At 47.5% G+C, this 20,215-nt stretch overlaps 1 protein-coding gene across 1 annotated transcript in view; it reads right to left on the bottom strand.

Annotated features, from left to right (window-relative positions):
• Positions 1 to 378: 378 nt before the first annotated feature.
• The window catches only part of EXOC2 (exocyst complex component 2), a 129,738-nt gene continuing 109,901 nt past the window's right edge, over positions 379 to 20,215 (bottom strand). The window contains exons 23-27 of the mRNA XM_060244259.1: positions 19,287 to 19,342; positions 18,588 to 18,710; positions 8,940 to 9,001; positions 6,034 to 6,093; positions 379 to 1,802 (exon numbers count right to left, since the gene is read on the bottom strand). Of these exons, the coding sequence (XP_060100242.1) occupies positions 1,709 to 1,802; positions 6,034 to 6,093; positions 8,940 to 9,001; positions 18,588 to 18,710; positions 19,287 to 19,342 (395 nt within the window). The 3' untranslated portion in view covers positions 379 to 1,708. The remainder of the gene's footprint in view (positions 1,803 to 6,033; positions 6,094 to 8,939; positions 9,002 to 18,587; positions 18,711 to 19,286; positions 19,343 to 20,215) is intronic.

A 20,215-nucleotide genomic window follows, 5' to 3' on the forward strand; every position in this document is an offset into this window, starting at 1 on the left:
CTATGGCTGACCCAAGGCCATTCCAGCAGCTGCAAGCGGAGGAGTGGGGAATCAAACCCGGTTCTCCCAGATAAGAGTCCACGCACTTAACCACTACACCAAACTGGCCCCCTCCCCCCAACACCTTTAAACTGGGAAATACAACCATACCTTTATGCCTACTAAGAGCAACTCATGACTCGAGTCTAATTTGGACAAACTTGCTTTGCCTCTGGAAAACCTGGCATCTTATGAACCTTAAATCTCAACAAGTTCTTGCCTCATTCTTCCAGATGCTGCTCTTCCAGTATTTAAAATCTGGAGGAGATATTTGCTATTAAGAACTCTTGGGAGGGGAAAAAAACCACTGGAAACAAACTGGCAACAAAAACCACATGCTTAGGATATATGTTGACTTTAATAAAACCCACAGTGTTTCAATTTATAAGTATTTTAAGTTTTGTAGACGGTGCCAACGAACGATCCAAGAAATTTCTATTTGATTGGCAAATGGACACCCCATTTCAGCAATGAAAAGGTAACGGTGAAGGTAGTTCCCTGTGCAAGCAATAAGGACTTGTAAACGAGCATGAAAACTTAATGTCAGAAGAGTGAAGTCTGTTTCAGCAGAAGATGAGGAAATTCCCTATCTGTTTCTGAAGTATCGTCTGTATCTCGTTCCTTGGAAAACAGTGTATGTATGCATATGTTATCCTTTCTATTTAATTGTGACATATCAAAACCCAGTTATTTTTATTAGATAATAGCATCTGGATAGAACTGACTCTGTCGAGAAACAACAGAGAATTGCTGTGATGTAACAAGCCATTTGATTGAGGGCTTCAAATAGCAACCACCAAGGGGTTTTTTTGTAGCAGGAACTCCTTTGCTTATTAGGCTACACCCCCTGATGTAGCCAATCCTCCAAGAGCTTACAGTAGGCCCTCTAAGAAGAGCCCTGTAAGCTCTTGGAGGATTGGCTACATCAGTGGGGTGTAACCTAATATGCAAAGGAGTTCCTGCTTAAAAAAAAAAAGCAGCCCTGGCAGCCACAGTATCCAGGTCTGCTAGACACATCCACAGGTGACTATACCATGACTGCAGTTATTCACGAATCATGTCATCTCTTGACAAGCCAGTCATCTACAGGGTGAAGACAGTGTATTTTACTATGCTTCTATACATCGGTGGAATTCTAGCACGAGCTCCTTTGCATATTAGGCCACACCCCGCTGATGTAGCCAATCCTCCAAGAGCTTACAAGGCTCTTTTTTGTAAGCTCTTGGAGGATTGGCTACATCAGGGGGTGTGGCCTAATATGCAAAGAAAACTCCTGGTAGAATTCCACCCCTGCTTCTATATCTGATCATATATAAGGAAGAAGTAGAAGCGCACCAAAATCCTCCTAATCACTTGGGTGAACACTACCGACGGCATATACCAAGCAGTTACATACAATTGCTATTGGGCGACTTTAGTGACACAGTCCTGGAAATTTTGTACATAAAGCCTGAAACCAACGTTTAGCGATGACGAGCAAGAGGCTTAGAAGTAAACCAGAAGTTTTACTCTGAAGTTATGCTCATTCAGAGAGACCATTCGTACTATTGTTGCCGGGCAGTCAGGTGAACAATGATAAAACACAGTGGCTTGCGTCGAACAAATGCTCATATCTGGAGCGATGGGATTTACTGTGGCCGTTTCCTGACGGAGCCGTTTTAGAAGAGCTTCATGTCTTCACCATCGTTGCAGAAGCCACCTGGAAACATGTAAGCTGCAACTGCATGCTGCTCTTGAAGGTGTTTAGCAGCTCCTCCAGCAACCTGTTTAAAAGGAAAATATTTTAGAAATCTTGGCTGATTGGTAGAGTCTACATTTTGCCCATGCAAAGAACCAACAGACTTTGGATGCCAGGGGAAGGTGGTAAGATTGTACTGTTTCCCATTGAGATGTGATACATGGAGGTGCAAAGATATTAAAAAGGTAAAAGTAGTCCCCTGGGCAATCACCAGTTGTTTCCAACTCTGGAGTGAAACTGAGTCACGATGCTTTCACGGCAGACTTCTTTAAGGGGTGCTTTGCCATTGCCTTCCCCAGTCATCTACACTTTACCCCCAAGCAAGCTGGGTACTCATTTTACCAACCTCGGAAGGATGGAAGGCTGAGTCAACCTTGACTTACCTGAACCCAGCTTCCGCTGGGCTCAAACTCAGTTCATTAGCAGAGCTTAGACTGCAGTACTGCAGCTTACCACTCTGCGCCACGGGGCTCCTTGAAAAGATATGAAGCATATATAATCCAGCCCTATGTCTGCTTACTAGGGCTCAAGCACCACTCAAAAGACTTTAGTTAATAGGCTATTCCTAACTACCATGTGGCATAACTCAAAACTGAACTCTGGTACTTTCACTTCCTCTTTCTTTCTTTTGAGACTGCATTGTTTATTCTGTGGACAAAACAAAGATACGTTCTTTCCATATGCAAAATGACGCATCCCCACAGGGCTGCCAGATTCCCTCATCGATCCGGCAGGGGGATTTGGGGGACATTCTGGGGGTGGGCGCGGACACTGTGCGATGTCCTTGATGCAATGACATCACCCAGAAGTGACGTCATTGCATCAGAGATGTAGCATGGGGCATGCTCTGGTTTTTGGGCAAATATGATAAAATTGGGTTTAACCCATAGAGTGTTGCCCTGAAGCCAGTGTCCTGATGTGATGACATCACTTCCAGGTGACATCACTGGACAGGGTTTCCCCCACGGGTCCACTCTGGAGAGAAGCCCCCAAAGCCAAGGGGTCTCCTGCTGGGACCTGGGGGCTGGCAACCCTAGGTCCCCAATGTGGTATCCACTGACACCTTTTCTGGTGCCTGCCAAGTGCTTTAAGAAAATGAGCAGGGCTAGTTGGGGCTTTTTGCCTGGCAAGGCATTTGATTGGATGTGCCGATATTTTTACAATGTTGCTATGGCAGCAGCTGCCACCAAAGCCCAAGGATCTTCACGGTGTGACTGAAGGTAAGCTGAGGCAACCATTTTGTAGCAGTCTCCACCTTTTGCAGCAGCCATTTTATGGCAGCCGTTTTGTGACTGCGCCCACTACACTGGGTCAGAATTCCAAAAGTGCTCTCAGGCTCAAAAAGCAGGAGACCCCCGTTTTTTCAGATTGGAAGGTAGGACTTCTGACAAAGCCGGATTAGAAGATGAGCCTTTAGGTGGTTAGGTGCAATGTTTATGCTCAAGATGTATATATTTTTAAAATGGTAAGTATTAAGGAGCAACAAGAAGCGGAGCCCTCAAAATGCCAGGAAAGAAAACAGACAAGACCACATAATTTCAAGTTAGTCTTGAGTTAGCCTTTATGCAACCACCACCAATTTCCTCTTGAAGAAAAAAAAACAAGCACTGTTTAATAGCTGCTGTAAATTCCACAGCTGAATAATTTTTGCCGGGGCCAGCGAAGAAAGACATAAACATGTCAGTATCTACTTCCTCAATAACACCCTCCAGGAAAGGGTCCTACTCCAGCAACCACACACAGTCAATATTTAATAAGCCGATATTAAATATAATATGTCACTGGCAACAGGAACAGGTCTAAATCATTCCATAAATTTGAATTCATTATTTGAAAGTGCTGTAATGAAGTGTGCGGCCAGCTCACAGACGCGGCGTCAGCATCATCTCTGGGCGAATAACAAGCCGCAGGGAACGTAGCCCGTAGCCGCTTGAACATAAGAACATAAGAGAAGCCATGTTGGATCAGGCCAATGGCCCATCCAGTCTAACACTCTGTGTCACACAGTGGCCAAAATTTATATATACACACACACACACACACACACACTGTGGCTAATAGCCACTGATGGACCTCTGCTCCATATTTTTATCTAACCCCCTCTTGAAGCTGCCTATGCTTGGAGTCTCTGCGCTTTAATCCTGGAGGGAAGTTTTCTCAGATGCCGATTGCCACACAGTGTTCAGTGTTGAAGCTGCTGGCAGGGGTCCTTGGTATGGTATCCAGCCCGCCAACACCATTCTTGGTGCCCGCCAGGCCTCAAATTCAGCGGGAGCTCACAGGAGCCCAGGTGTATTGCAATATACATGTCACTGGAAGAAGGCTCAAATTCAGCAGGAGCCATGCCTCAAATTCAGCAGGAGCTCACAGGAGCCCATGTCACTGGAAGAAGGCTACACTACCTGCATAGCATACAATGACCGATTTCGCACTCAGCTTACCCCGCTCTCCCGTTCGTCTTCTCTGTGCGGCATCCGTCGGATTTCCCACTATCTGCGCCGGAGTTACGGGAAGTGTCGCGGCTTTCACGCAGCAAACGGAAACTGGTTTTTAGCGGTTTACGTTTGCAGCGCGAAAGCCGCGAGGCTTCCTGTAGCTCTGGTGCAGATAATGGGAAATCCGACGGACGCCACGCAGAGAAGACGAACGGGGAAAGCGGGGTAAGCTGAGTGTGAAATCGGTCTGAATTTCCAGCTACCAAGAGAAGATCTGTTATTCAAAATACATACAGGTATATTAATACAATGATAAATAGGAACTGCAACTACTACAGTCTTGCACCCTCTGCATTTTAGAAGCCTTTTAAAATTGCATTTTGAGAACATCTCTGGTGTTTGAGCCTTATTAGGCTGGATGAAGAATGAACTGTGAATGTAACATTCTGTGTAAAAGTGGCGTTGATGCGTTTAAGTTTTTAAACTTTCTGTGGGATATGTAGTCTTTTTGTATAGAGACATCTTGAATGAAAGTGCACTACCATCTATGAAAATACAAAAATGTGTCATATTTAAGCACCTAGTGCACAATCTAAAGTAAATTTTTATTAATAGTTATGAAAGATTAAAAAAAAAGGAGTCCAGCTCCTGAACCCTTCTGAGGGTTCCTCCTCTTCTTCCCCACCTACCTTGTCCATTAAACAGGTACAGCTGCATAACAATCCCTGGATTAGGAGAGTGGGCAGCCAGCCAGCCAGCCACCAGCGGCTTTGCCACGCCCCAAGCAGCCTTCAATAACCCCTGGAGAAGCCTGCATCACCCTTTCTCCACTTCTTAGTGATTTGGGGCAGTGGGTGGTTTGCTGGCCTTTTGACTGGGGTGCAGCCCAGAAGAGCCCAAGCAGGCTTCACTTGCCCGGGGCTCTCCTTTCTTACATTGAGTTGCTTCTGGCTGTGTGTGGGGGGCAGCATATGCTAATGAGTTCTGCCACCTAATTTCTACAAAAAGACCCCTGATGCCCACCACGCATCTTTAGAAAGTAGGCAGGGCGTTTACACAGCAGGGCTCCTGACTGACCCCTGAAGATCTGATTGGCTGTGCAACTTAAAATGACATTGTTTCAGTGACAGCTGCCACCACGATGTCTGTTCTACTCTCTCTCTCTCTGTGTCTTCCTTTCAGGGGATTTGTAAATTACTGCTCTTCCCCCCTGCATGTGGATTTCCTCTTCGTGGCTTGCTTTGCCTCCTGCGGCAGCCATTTTGTGGTTGGCGCCACCTGCTGTGGTGGCCATTTAGTGACACCACCCTGTGTCAGAAGTCCAACAGAGACCTCAGACTCAAAAAGATTGGGAAGTCCTGCTCCAAGCTATTAACTTTGTTTATATCCTAACTCCCCTCCCCTCCGGCCATAGAAACCCAAAGTGGTATATGTTGCTCTCCTCTCCTCTGCTTTATCGTACGACAGCCAGGCCTCGCATTCAGTGGGAGCTCACAGGAGCACAGCTCCTGAGCCTTTCTGAGAGTTCCTCCTCCTCCCCCTGAGAGTTCCACCTCCTTGTCCATTGAATAGTAGTTGCAGCTGCATAACAATCCCTGGATGAGCTCCAGCACCTGTTTTTCTACAAAATGACCCCTGATGACAGCCATGTGAAGTGGGCTAGGCTGGGAGGGTGCGACTTGTCCATGGTCACCCAGCAAGGTTTTGTGGCAAAGCCAGGATTTGAAGTTGGGTCTTCTCAGAGCCAGGATTCGAACTCGGGTCTTCTCAGGTCCAACCCTCCCAACCACGACATTAACTATGAAGGAGAGATGCACTTACTTTTTATCTCCACCGCTTGACAGCTGAGGCAAAGCTTCCAATGCTTGCTTAAAGCTTGAGCTGTAAGGTTAAAAAAGGCAGACTTATCTACAAACAAGTCTACTTATCCCCAGCCTCTCTGCAGGCTTAACACAGCCCCGCTTTGGGTTACGCTGGCTGCAGACTTTGACAAATCCCCACAATCTGAACTTTCACAGGCAGCACCACAAAATGCTTCTGCTTCAAACGTGTTTCAGTAATGCACTGTCACTGACGTTTTCGGTGTGAGTGTGTGCACATGTGACATGCAGCCACTTTCGGCCAAAGAACTTTCAGCTGGTTCGCTTGACTGCGAATTCACAGAACTGCAGAGCTGGAAGGGGCCATACGGGCCGTCTAGCCCAACCCCCTGCTCAGTGCAGAATCAGCGTACGGCAGAGGTGGCTGAACTGCGGCTCAGGAGCCACATCTGGCTCTTTCACACATTTCGTGTGGCTCTCAAAAACCCCAGTGCCCTACTGGTAACCTTGGAGAAGGCATTTTTTCTATTTAAATCACTTCTCCGAGCCCAGCCAGCCTGCAGCTTGGAAAAATGAATAAAGTTAAAAGTGGCTTTCGTTCCACCTCTCTCCCCCCCATCTATTTGCTTTCTTTCCAGCTTCCTTCCCTCCTTCCTTCCTGTCTAGTGGCCCTCAAACATTTGATGTTCACGTTTTGTGGCTCTCAAACATGTGGCATTTATTCTACGTTAAGCAAGTTTGGCCACCCCTGGCCTGGAGTATCCCCAACAAGTGTTCATTCAGCCGCTGCTTAAAGACTGCCAGTGAGGGGGAGCTCACCCACCTTCCTTGGTAGCCCATTCCACTGCTGAACTACTCTTACTGTAATCCCCCCAATATCCACCCAGGACCTTTCTGCCCGTAATTTAAACCCATTCTTGCAAGTACTGGCTTCTGCTGCCAAAAGGGACAGAGTCCCTGCCTCCCTCTAAGTCAGTGGCCCCCGACCTTTTTGGCACCAGGGACCAGTTTTGTGGAAGATGATTTTTCCACGGACCGGTGGGGGAGGCGGTGCTGGGGTTTTTGCCAACCCAGGCTGCCCCCTTGCCCCCATGGGGGTCTTTAAATGGGGGGGGGAGACTGGGGCTGTTTCTGTCTCCCCCTCCCATTTAAAGGCCCCTGCTGATCAGCTGATTGATGGAGGTCTGGAAGTGAGGGGTCGGCTAAGGTCACAGCAGCGCTGCCCCTTCTGCCAGCCCGGGATCCGGGTGGATGAAAGAGGCGGTGTGGCCTTGCTCCAAGGCTGCCCCCCCTGAAAGGAGCAAGGCCATGCTGCCTCTTTAGTCTGGGGCTGCTCTGCGGCCCGGTTGCTAGCAGGCCACGGCCCGGTACTGGTCCACGGCCCGGTGGTTGGGGACCTCTGCTCTATGTGACAGCCCTTCAAATAATTCAAGAGAGCAATCCTGTCCCCCCTCAACTTCCTCTTCTCCAGACTGAACATTCCAAGTCCCTCAGCCCTTCCTCACAGGGCCTGAGCTCTGGGCCTCTGATCATCCTCGTCGCTCTCCTCTGCGGTTAATCTGCTTAATTTATAAGTGACTGCTTTCTGTGATTTTTGTTATCAAACAAAGGGCTTTTACAGAAGGAATTAAGAAGATTGCAGCGGATTTGCTTTCACGAGACAGCAGAGCAGGTTAACAGTTTCGTCCAATGGAAAAAGCCTGATCAGGAAAGAGAGTCTAACAAAAGCCATACCGTGAACTGGCTCCCGCTTGAGCGAATGCCAAATGATTTTCATTCTCTACCAGACATTTGTAGCACAGGGAAAAGACAGCTTGCTTGGCTAAAATCAACTCAAACTCAACTCTGTGTGCACGGTTGAAGCTATAGCCCTTGATGCATCATAATTTAAGGCCAGTTGACTTACAGGAGTCCTTTTACACAAAGCTTTCAAGAACTGTCATTAAGGGCTCATTTTGTAGCAGGAACTCCTTTGCATATTAGGCCACACCCCCTGATGTAGCCAATCCTCCAAGAGCAGAAGCTCCTTTGCATCTTAGGCCACACCCCTGGATGTAGCCAATCCTCCAAGAGCTTACAGTAGGCCCTGTACTAAGAGCCCTGTAAGCTCTTGGAAGACTGGTTCCATCATGGGGGTGTGGCCTAATATGCAAAGGAGCTCCTGCTACAAAATGAGCCTTGATTAAGACAGAGCTCTTCCACCAAGCCTCTGATTGTTCAGCTAGAGATTGCCACTCGGATTGCCCTGGATCAGCCACCATGGAACCGGGACCTTAGATTCTATTTGTATCCAGAGGACTTGAACGTTAAAGGCATGAAGAAGACTTGATGCATTCTGCCATCATGGATATAGAACAGGGTGGCCAAACTGTGGCTCTTTCACACATATTGTGTGGCTCTCAAAGCCTCCGCCAACCCGTCAGCCGGATTGGAGAACGTATTTCTCTCTTTAAATCACTTCTCAAAGCCAAACCAGATGGCAGCCTGGAGAATGACTTTAAAGTTAAAGTTGCTTTCTTTCTACCTCTCCCTCCCTCCTCCATCTACTTCCCTTCCTTCCTTCTGGCTCTCAAACATCTGATGCTCATGTCTTGCGACTCTTAAACTACTGAGCAGGTTTGCCCCCCCCCCCAATAGCACTTTTACTGTTATAGTTGTTTTAATGGTTTTATTGTTTTAGTGATGCCAGCTGGCCTCGTAAACCTGCTTCGGCGGGGAGGGCAGGATATAAACGAAATGAAAAAAATCAACCTTGGCTCTACTGTTTGCTACACGGCTGCGTACCTAGACACCAACCTGCCTTACTGACTTCCGGAGTGACCAGCAGGCAGGTTCCGCTTAGCTCTGTGCAAGTTCACCAGATCTTCTAACCAGCAACTGATGCTACTATGAGCTGTTCCTACTTACTGGCTTTCAGGAGTGAGGAATACGGCAACGGCATCTCTCAAGGCACAAATTTCAAGGCGAGCCTAAACAGAAAAAAAAATGTTAAAACATAATCGTTATACGGAATAGCAAAGACCCCAGTCTCCGTGCAGATAATGAAAGGGGTGGTGGCGGGGCCTGGTAGAAAGGTCACGCGGCATTCTGTTTCCGGATGGACTCCCAGGTATGCCGAAAAATATGAAATTTTCCCTCTAGCACCCACTTTGACAGAAAACCCTCATGCCAAAGATACCACATGTGCAGATCCTGCAGCATAATGCCAGCCGGAGGATACCTGTTGTTCTCTGAGGCTGCTACAGCAACCAAAATGGGCCCCTCACTTTTTATGAGAGGCAGGGAGCTCTTGAGAGCTCAGGTACCATTTTTGGTTGTTTTAGCGAGCACGCTGAAGAGCCAGGCCATTTGTCTTTTATTCAGCAGCAGAGATGGGAGGAAGTAGTCACTGGGTGGGTTAGAAAAGAAAGGGCACAGGGAAGTGGTATCTAACTGCTGGGAGAGAGCTGATCTGAGGGAAGGTGAAGGACAAGGTGAAATAAGGTGGGGGGGAGTTAAGGGAATGAGGTATGCGTGTTAATATTTTAACTTGATGTATTTTTAATTTATGTGTTTTAGCAATATCTTATAACTGCGTACATTTATTTGTTGTAAGCTGCCTTTGGCATTGTGGAAAAGTAGGCTATAAACATTTTAAATAAACAAATGAAATGAATCAGGGTGTTCTTTTGTAGCAGCAACTCCTTTGCATATTAGGCCACACACCCCTGATATAGCCAATCCTCCTGGACTTTACAGTAGGCCCTGCACTAAGAGCCCTGTAAGCTCCAGGAGGATTGGCTACATCAGGGGTGTGTGGCCTAATATGCAAAGGAGTTCCTGCTACAAAAAAAACCCTGATTATATAAAATTTTCTCTGCTGTTTTAGCCCTCTCTATCAAAGGCAGCCAAATAGATAGATAAGGGCTGTTTTGTAGCAGGAACTCCTTTGCATATTAGGTCACACCTCCCTGATGTAGCCAATTCTCCAAGAGCTTACAGTAGACCCTGTACGCTCTTGGAGGACTGGCTACATCAGGGGTGTGTGGCCTAATATGCAAAAGAGCTCCTGGTACTAAAAAAGCCCTAGACGTGATGAATGGATAAATCATGGACCTGGGAGAAAGAGGGGTGGAATGGGAGGGGGAAGAATGGGAGGCTGAAAACATGGGCCATGGAACGGGGAGAGGAATCAAAGGTAGTGTTGGGGAAGCTGGTGAGAGGAGAGGAGGCTGGAAGTCTGAGTTAAGGGAAGGTGAACTGGGATAGGGAAGGAAATGGATGTGATGGCTGTGGGGTGAACCGGGAAGCAAGGGGAGGGTGACAGAAAGGGATCGGTGGAGAAGGAAGAGAAAAAGGGCAGAAGGGAATGGAGAGCTCTGGGGGAGAAAAGTATGGCAGAAGACCAGACATCCAGGGTGGTCAGAGGAATTATATGGGGCGATGATGGGAAGGATGTCCAGAGGAGAGGGGGGATGAGGGGAGGTGAAGCAAAGCGAAGAAGGAGGGGGAACAGCAAAGAAGGGGAAGAAGAAAGGGATATAGGGAGGAAAGAAAAAACACGTTTAGGGAGGTGACTAAAGAGGAACAAGGATCTACATTAAGTAGGAAAGGATTTTTAAAAAAATTGTACCTTCCATCATTCTTGCTCCCAAACCAGTTACATCTAGGGATTAATGTAAGGGGTACACGAAGAGCAAACAAAAACCAATCCACATCTGTTGCAGCTTCCCAAACAGAAGTATACTTATAGTTTCAACCAGGGCTTTTTTTTAAAATAGAAAAAGCCCAGCAGGAATTCATTTGCATATTAGGCCACACCCCCTGATGTCACCATTGTTTCGCGCAGGGCTTTTTTTGTAGAAAAGCCTAGCAAGGACTCATTTGTATATTCGGCTACACTCATGACTCCAAGCCAGCCAGAACTGCGTTCCTGTGTGCTCCTGCTCAAGAATGAATGAACAAAATAAAATAAATAAATCCAGTCAGCTCACCCAGGCTTCAACAGCTAATGTCATGAAGGGTTCTGTTTTAGGGGGAGGCATTTCTGAACTTCACGCACTGCGCAGGGGGTTAGACTAGCTAACCGTGGAGGTCCCTTCCAACTCCATTATTCTATGATTCTAAAAGCAAATATGTCAGAGCCCTTAATTTCTGTTACTTGTTTTGGAAACATCTTTTTAAACAGTATTTCAAGCCAACTGTAGTTTTGGGAAGTTCAGGAAGAAACTAATCCAGTCAGGCGATGGACCTAGTGTCATCCATGGTGACACTGGGGCTCTCCCAATTTGTTACTTCGCCCACTCACCAGGCGGGGCATGTTAGAGTTGATCTTTGCGGCCGGGGTTTTGGTGGACGATATTACTGCTGAAGCGATGCCATGGTCGGACCACTTCACTCTTAAGACTCGTGTGGATGTCCCATCCCAAGTCTGTTTAGGTGGCAAGCTTATTTTGGCTCGCCCGCGGAGTCTGATGGACCCAGAGTGGTTCCAAACGGCCCTGTGGGAGCCCTGGCCCCCTGGCGATTCTCTCGATGACCTGGTGGAGTCTTGGCAAGGCCGGCTCTCCAGAGCCATCGATGAGATCACACCTTGGTGCCCTCGTGCTAAGCTGACTCCGTGGTATACTTCGGAACTGCGGCAGCTGAAACGAGGGTTCAGACGGTTAGAGAGGCAATGGCGGCGTGCTCGAGACGAGGCAACCAGAACATCTTATAGGGAGTTTAAGGTCCTATGAGATGGCAGTCAAAGCCACAAAGAAGATTTACTTTGCGGCCAAGATGGCGTCTGCAAACTCACGCCCGGCACAATTATTTAGGACAATTCGGAATCTTACAACACTGCCGCAAGGCAGGCCACATGCTAGGGAATTGGAGATAGGCTGTGGGACTTTTGCAAAAAAATTTTGCAGATAAGATCTTGTCGCTCCGCCACGACCTTCCCACCACATTGCAAACGGTATGCAAATCTGAGACCCCGTGCCTGTCTTCTGGACCAGTTCTGGACTGCTTCGACATGCTCAGCCTGGAGGAAGTTGACAGAATCCTCTCCACTGTACGCCCAACAACTTGTGATCTGGACCCATGCCCCTCCTGGCTAATTAAAGCTTGCCAGAGGGAGCTTAGGTGTCCTATATGGGACATCGTAAATAGATCCCTCTCGGAGGGGCTTTTTCCAATGCCTCCTAAAGAGGCTGTGGTCCACCCTCTCCTAAAAAAAGCTACATCAGATTCGGCCATATTGGCACATTATTGGCTGGTCTCGAATTTACCCTTTTTTGGGTAAAATTATTGAGAGGGCAGTAGCGTTACAGTTACAGAGTTTTCTGGATGATGCTTCCGTTTTAGATCCCCACCAGTCCGGCTTTTGCCCAGGTCATGGGACGGAGACAGTGCTGGTTGCCCTGGTGGATGACCTCCAATGGCATCTGGATCGAGGTGGCTCGGTGGTGCTGATGCCATTAGACCTGTCGGCTGCATTCGATACAGCCGACCATCAGTTACTGACCCGCCGTCTAGCCAACGCAGGGATTCAGGGGTTGGCCTTGCAATGGCTTTCCTCTTTCCTTGATGGTCGGGGACAAAGGGTGGCGATTGGGGGTGAACTGTCCCAGAGGCACCCACTTAACTGTGGGGTGCCACAGGGGGCGGTGCTCTCCCCAATGTTATTCAACATCTACATGCGCCCCTTGCCCTGATTGTCCGGAGGTATGGGTTGGGTTGTCACCAATATGCTTATGACACCCAACTCTATCTACTGATGGATGGATGGCATGACTGCGTCCCAGAAAATCTGGACCTGGCGTTGCAAGCAGTGGCAGGATGGCTCAGGCTGAGTAGGTTGAAGTTGAACCCAGCGAAGACAGAGGTCCTTTGCCTGAGTCGCAGTGGTCTCGGCAGGGAAATCCCACTACCAGCATTTGACAGTGCGCCACTGAAAATGGCATGCAAGGTCAAGGGCTTGAGGGAGATATTGGAGCCTGCCCTGTCAATGGAGGCCCAGATAGCAGCCACTGCTATATCCACTTTTTTCATCTTAGGCGGGCGAGGCAGTTGGTCCCCTTCCTGGAGCGCAGCGACCTGGCAACAGTGATCCATTCAAAGGTCACCTCGAGGCTGGACTACTGTAATGCCCTCTACATGGGGCTGCCCCTGTGCCGAACCCGGAAACTACAGCTAGTGCAGAACGCAGCGGTCAGGCTGTTATTGGGACTCTCTAGATGGGAGCACATACAGCCGGGGCTGCGGGAACTGCACTGGCTGCCAATAGGGTACCGGATTCGTTACAAGGTGCTGGTTATCACCTTTAAAGCTCTATATGGCCGAGGACCTGCCTACCTTAGGTACCGTCTCTCCCATATATTCCCCAGAGGGTACTGCGCTCTGTTTCTCAAAATCTCTTGGTAATCCCCGGGCCAAGGGAGGTCAAACTGAAAGTCACCAGAGAAAGGGCCTTCTCAATTGTAGCACCCAACTGGTGGAACCAATTGCCAGAGGAGGTGCGGGCCTTGCAGCGCCTCGCCCAGTTCAGCAGGGCCTGCAAGACCGCTCTTTTTCAGCTGGCCTTTACTTAAGAAAGAATCTATTGTAGAAGGAATATCATCGCCGCGGAAAAACTATAAGATGCGTAACATCAAGATTTAAGCACCAAATCAACTTAGATGGTTTTAATTTATAACATATGATTTATAATGTATAATCTATAACAGTGGCCCCCAACCTTTTTGGCCCCAGGGACCGACCCCAGGGCTGGCAGGGTGGGGGCAACCAATTCAGCCTCCCCCCACCCCTCCGCAGTGCCTCCTCTTCCCCCCGTTTTCCTCCCTCGTTTCCTCCCCCCCCACCCCGCACAGCCTTGCCGCCTCTTAAAGGTGCAGCTTGACTCCTACTTTGTTCTACTGCTTCAGACCAACCTGGCTTGGATCTATCTTCCCCCCTGTATCCTCCCTCCCTCCTTTACCCCCCCTGCCCAGCCTCGCTGCATCCCCCCCCCCCCCGTTTTCACCATTTTAAGGCCAGGGAAGGGACCGTGAAGCTCTTCTCAGGCTAACCCCCCAGCCAATCAGCTGATCGGTGAGGGATTGGCCTGGGAGGAGCTTCGTGGCCCCCTTCCTGATCTTAAAATAGTGAAATCTGGGGTGAGGAGGAGGTGCCACGGGGGGCGGCAAAGCTGCAGGGGGGCGGGACTGCAAGGCTGCATGGCCCATTGAAAACAGGCCGCAGCCCAGTACTGGTCCCCGGCCCGGGGGTTGGGGATCCCTGATCTATAATATGTATGTTTGATTTATAATATGCGTTGTTTTAATTGTTGAAGTTTTTATGTCGTGAGCCGCCCTGAGCCTGCTTTGGTGGGGAAGGCGGGATATAAATTAAATATTATTATTATTATTAATCCACACATTAGGGAAAAGTTCACCTACATAGATTCCTGAAATTCATGTCATCGCTGGAGCACAAAAGCTCTTACAGTTACTTGCATTTGATGTTTTTTTTAACAAGGAGGATTTGACTTCTTAAAGTATAACCGAGCCAAAGAGGAAGGAAGTGCAACGAGGTGAAATCTGTCAACACGAAACTTTTCCCCATGTTGAAAAGTAGTAGTGTTTTACATATACTCCTTTTTGGTGAGTGACCATAGAAAATTTCTCTAGGTACTTCACCGATTTCTACACCAGGGTGAGCAAACCTGCTTAACATAAGAGCCACATAGAATAAATGTCAGATGTCTGAGAGTCACAAGGAAGGCAGGAAGGCAGATTGCGGGGTGACATGATAGAGGTTTACAAGATAATGCATGGGATGGAGAAAGTAGAGAAAGAAGTACTTTTCTCCCTTTCTCACAATACAAGAACTCGTGGGCATTCGATGAAATTGCTGAGCAGACAGGTTAAAACGGATAAAAGGAAGTACTTCTTCACCCAAAGGGTGATTAACATGTGGAATTCACTGCCACAGGAGGTGGTGGCGGCCACAAGTATAGCCACCTTCAAGAAGGGTTTAGATAAAAATATGGAGCACAGGTCCATCAGTGGCTATTAGCCACAGTGTATGTGTGTATATAAAAATTTTTGCCACTGTGTGACACAGAGTGTTGGACTTGATGGGCCGTTGGCCCGATCCAACATGGCTTCTCTTATGTTCTTATGTTCAGATAGGGGAGGGAGAGATGGAAAGAAAGCAACTTTAACTTTAAATGCATTGTCCAAGCTTCCAGCTGGCTTGGCTTGGAGAAACGATTTGACGAGAGAAACGCCTTCTTCAAGCTGGCTGATGGGGTGGTGGGAGCTTTGAGAGCCACACAATATGTGTGGAAGACGACGACTGCAGATTTATACCCCGCCCTTCTCTCTGAATCAGAGACTCAGAGTGGCTTACAATCTCCTATATCTTCTCCCCCCACAACAGCTCTTACAGCAGCTGCCCTTTCAAGGACAACTCCTGTGAAAACTATGGCTGACCCAAGGCCATTCCAGCGGTGTAAGTGGAGGAGTGGGGAATTAAACGCGGTTCTCCCAGATAAGAGTCCACACACTTAACCACTACACCAAACTGGAAGAGCCACGCATGGCTCCCGAGTCGCAGTTTGGCCACCCCTGGTCTATACACTATAGTCACTGTGGGGCCTGGAGTTCTCCCGGGGTGACAGCCAATCTCTTGACTACAGAAACCTGTTACCTTGAAGGAAATGGCAGCTTTGGAGGATGGACTTAATTGCCCCACATCCCTGCCGACTCCCTCCCCGAGCAATGCCTCCAAATCTCCAGGAGTTTCCCAAGTTGAAGGTAGCAACCTACTAGGAATACCCCCACACCATCTCAGTTTTTGGTAAAGGACCTTTGAAAATCCTGATGCACACGTCCAGTATTCTGCACATAGACCCATAAAAAAATAAGAGAAGCAATGTTGGATCAGGCCAACGGCTCATCCAGTCCAACACAGTGTCACACAGCGGCCAAAAAACCAAGTGCCATCAGGAGGTCCACCAGTTGGGCCAGAGCACTAGAAGCCCTCCCACTGTGGCCCCCCCCCCCCACAAGCACCAAGAATACAGAGCATCACTGCCCCAGACAGAGAGTTCCATGTATACCCTGTGGCTAATAGCCACTGATGGACCTCTGCTCCATACGTGGATCCAATCCCCTCTTGAAGCTGTCTATGCTTGTAACCACCACCACCTCCTGTGGCAGTGACGTTTCTCCAAACTAAAGAGCCCCAAGCGTTTTTATGATCAGGTAGCAGGTGATGCGAAAGACATCAGCCTGAGACCCTGGACAGCAGCTGCCAGTCCAAGTAGGCACTATTGACCTTGATGGACCAAGGGTCTGATTTGGTATAAGGCAGCTTTATGTAATCCTGTGTACTAGTATGATGTTGTATAGAATATAAACCATTTCATTTTCCCTTGATAGCTGTAGATGATATTTCAGAACTTCCCTATTTGCTCTATTCATTGTGATTTATCATGTTTCACCCATTTAAGATAGTATTATTGGCTCTGTTTCTGATTCACTTTACTTCAAGTGCTCTTGCATTTTAGTTAAGACAAAACCTTATTGCACCTTGGCACTTTTTCCCAAGCACTACAACCTTCCAACAAATGCAGTTATTCTAAAGCAAGCGCCCTAAAATCAATGAGGCACAGCTAGAGCAAGCGGTGGGAGGTTGGCTTCATTATCTTTTTCTCAACACGTGATATCTTATTTAAAAACATTAAAAAATGCTAATTTCCTTCAAGTGAAAGTTAAGTAGAAAACAGAAGAATTATCTGCTGGCTGAACAAGCCCACTTTCGAAGAAGACGACGACTGCAGATTTATACCCTGCCCTTCTCTCTGAATCAGAGACTCAGAGCAGCTTACGATCTCCTATACAACACAACAGACACCTTGTGAGGTGGGTGGGGCTAAGAGGGCTCTCACAGCAGCTGCCCTTTCAAGGACAGCTCTACCAGAGCTATGGCTGACCCAAGGCCATTCCAGCAGGTGCAAGTGGAGGAGTGGGGAATCAAACCCGGTTCTCCGAGATAAGAGTCTGCACACTTAAACCACTACACCAAACAGGCACCTGGGTTGTCAGAGACAGACCCCTGTATAAATTTGACAGCCGTATGACAAAAAAGGACACAATCTGAAACGTAAAATCTTTTGGAATTTCAACTGCTTTGCCTGGAGAACAAATCCAGAAGGGGTGTCCCCAACCTTTTGGAGCCTGCAGGTACCATTGAAATTCTGAAACAACATGGTGGGCGCAGCCATAAAATGGCTGCCACAGGAGATGGAGCCAGACATAAAATGGCTGCCACAGGAGGTGGAACCAGTCATAAAACAGCTGCCACACAGTGACGATTGTTGTGCTTTGGTGACAGCTGCTGCCAAAACAATATTTTTTTTGAAAAAATACCCTGCAAAGCAGTCAACTTTCCAATGGCCAATCAGAAGCCTTTCTGGGAAAAGCCCCATCAAGCCCTGCCCACTTTCTAAAAATACTTGGCGGGGACTAGGATTGGTGCCAGCGGGCGCAACTGTGAGCCCAGGAAAGGTGTCAGCAGGCACAGAAGAACTGGTTCTTATGAAACAGGCAATTATGCATAGCATTGAACTTTTCAGGTTTTTCCACACTACATTTTGCATCTGCAAACATGCAGCTCTTTGAAAGCATCAGATGCGTCTTCAGAAAAATATCTAACACCATCTCCCCACTGGATACTCAGCATGACAAATCAAATATTTATATGCTTGATGGCCGGGTTCTGGGTCTGGTATCTATAGTGCTATCTGCACTTCAAAAATATACAGTCATATCTTTCCTTAAAAATTCTGGGACCTGTTGTTGAAGTGGGTGCTGGGAATTAACACATGGGATTAACACATGGGATTCACTGCCACAAGAGGTGGCAGCAGCTATAAGCATAGACAGCTTCAAGAGGGGATTGGATGAACATCTGGCAGAGAGGTCCATCAGTGACCATCAGCCACAGGGTACTGACGGAACTCTCTTACCGATTTTCCACTAGCCTTACACTGCTCTCACGTCCCTCTTCTCTGCGTGGGTTCCGTCGGTTTTCACACTATCTGCCCCGGGGCTGTAGCTAGCTTCACCTTTTTCACATGGCAAAAAGAAACCTCTACAAACCAGTTTCTGTTTGCCGTGTGAAAAAGGCGAAGCTAGTTGCAGCCCCGGGGCAGATAGTGTGAAATCCGACGGAACCCCCGCAGAGAAGAGGAGTGTGAGAGCAGCGTAAAGCTAGTGGGAAATCGGTCTCTGTCTGGGGCAGTGATGCTCTGTATTCTTGGTGCTTGGGGGGGGGGGCAACAGTGGGAGGGTTTCTAGTGTCCTGGCCCCACTGGTGGACCTCCTGATGGCACCTGGTTTTTTTGGCCACTGTGTGACACAGAGTGTTGGACTGGATGGGCCATTGGCATGATCCAACATGGCTTCTCTTACGTTCTTAATTTGAGATCCCAAGACCCCTCCCTCCACCCCGAACTGCAGTTCTGAGTTTCTCTGGAATGAATAACACCTATAATATTCTTATGTTCGCTTTCTCCAGCAAAAGAATTCCCATGGCTTGGCTTACCTGCAGAGCTCCGTTTCTGCTGAAGGATGAGACGCACTGCATCAGCCGGCTGAGCTCTTCAGCGACTGCTTCGACGATCCGGGACAGCACTCTGGGAACCAGTTCTTTTGAGATTGTGAATACCTGGAGATTTCAAGTGTTTTTTTTTAAATGAAGTGTAGCAAAATTTAAATTAAATAAACCTGACCTAAGCTCCCCCCCCCCAACCTGAGAACTTGAAAAAACTCAGTTTTCTTTTTTAAAAAATTCTGATTAACACTTAATTTTGAAGACCACAATTTTTTAAACCTATGACACGGCGTGTTCTCAAGCTGCTTCCGACTGATGGTGATTCTATGAATTAATGACCTTCCAAATTTCCTCTTGTTAACAGTCTTGTTTAGGGCTTCTTTTGGTCATAAAAGCCCAGCAGGAACTCATTTGCATATTAGGACACACCCCCTGACATCACCAATGTTTTGCACACTGCTTTTTTTTAAAGAAAAGGCCCAGCAGGAACTTATCTGCATATTAGGCCACACCCCCTGATGCCATATCAGTCGGAACTGCATGCCTGCTCAAAAAAAGCCCTGGTCCTGGCACTTTAAAAAGGTCAGTTGTTTCTAAAGGCTGGATTTCTGATGCTCTTTTAAGGGTTTTGCTTGCTTTTTTTTTTTTGCTAAAACCATTTCTACTTGTTATAAACTGAAACCACCTCACCTCAGCATGCACAGCGATGATATGTACGAGGGCTTCCTTCAAATAGTTTCTGACACCTGTAATTGGGGGGGAAAAGAGACAAACTTGCTGGTGATATTCATTTTTCTTCTACCACTTGGCATAATTTACCCACGTGACGCTGGCTTCTCATTCCTTTTAAAATATGCAACAGTGATCAGAAGACGGGCATACAGAAAGCGAAAGCTTCTCCCAACCGCACTGCCACAATCGATTTCCTTTTTGAAAAACGAAATGGAGAAAAGCACATTTCCTTACAGCAAAAAGGTTAAAGAAGCCAAAAGTTCCTAGTCTGGCAGCCTTGGCTACCCTATTCAAAACAGTCCCATCTTTGGGGTATTGGATAAAATTATATGAACTGCTGCAAAAAAAATGTTAAAAGTAGTTATCCCATTTAAGCCAGAGCTTTTCTTGCTGAACCTGATACCTTGTAAGAAGGAAAAATGTTTGAAATAGATAATACATTTGGTTACAGCAGCGAGAATTGCAATCGCACAGTACTGGAAAGGAAGGGAATTACCATCTATGGAAGAGCTGATAGTCAAAATAATGGATGTAGCAGAGATTGCAGTTTCCACAAATAAAAATACTGTGACGTACAATCAAATACTTTAATTTGATTTGATTTCATTTTATTCGATTTATATCCCACCCTCCCCACTTCTTTTAACATAGTGTTAACCCCACTTCCACTACTTATTTATTTGTAAACCTCTTAATCGGCTTCCATCTCTGCGCTAAACCCTTATTTACATTTACCTAACCAATCAGGGTTTTCAGGTAGCCGGTTCGAGGTGGACCCAGCCTTCCACCCTTCCGAGGTCGGTCAAAGGAGTCCCCAGCTTGCTGGGGGGAAAGCGTAGATGACTGGGGAAGGCAATGGCAAACCACCCCGTAAAAAGTCTGCAGTG

The sequence above is a fragment of the Heteronotia binoei genome, chromosome 7 (genome assembly GCF_032191835.1).
Source record: "Heteronotia binoei isolate CCM8104 ecotype False Entrance Well chromosome 7, APGP_CSIRO_Hbin_v1, whole genome shotgun sequence".
Taxonomy (NCBI): Eukaryota; Metazoa; Chordata; class Lepidosauria; order Squamata; family Gekkonidae; genus Heteronotia; species Heteronotia binoei.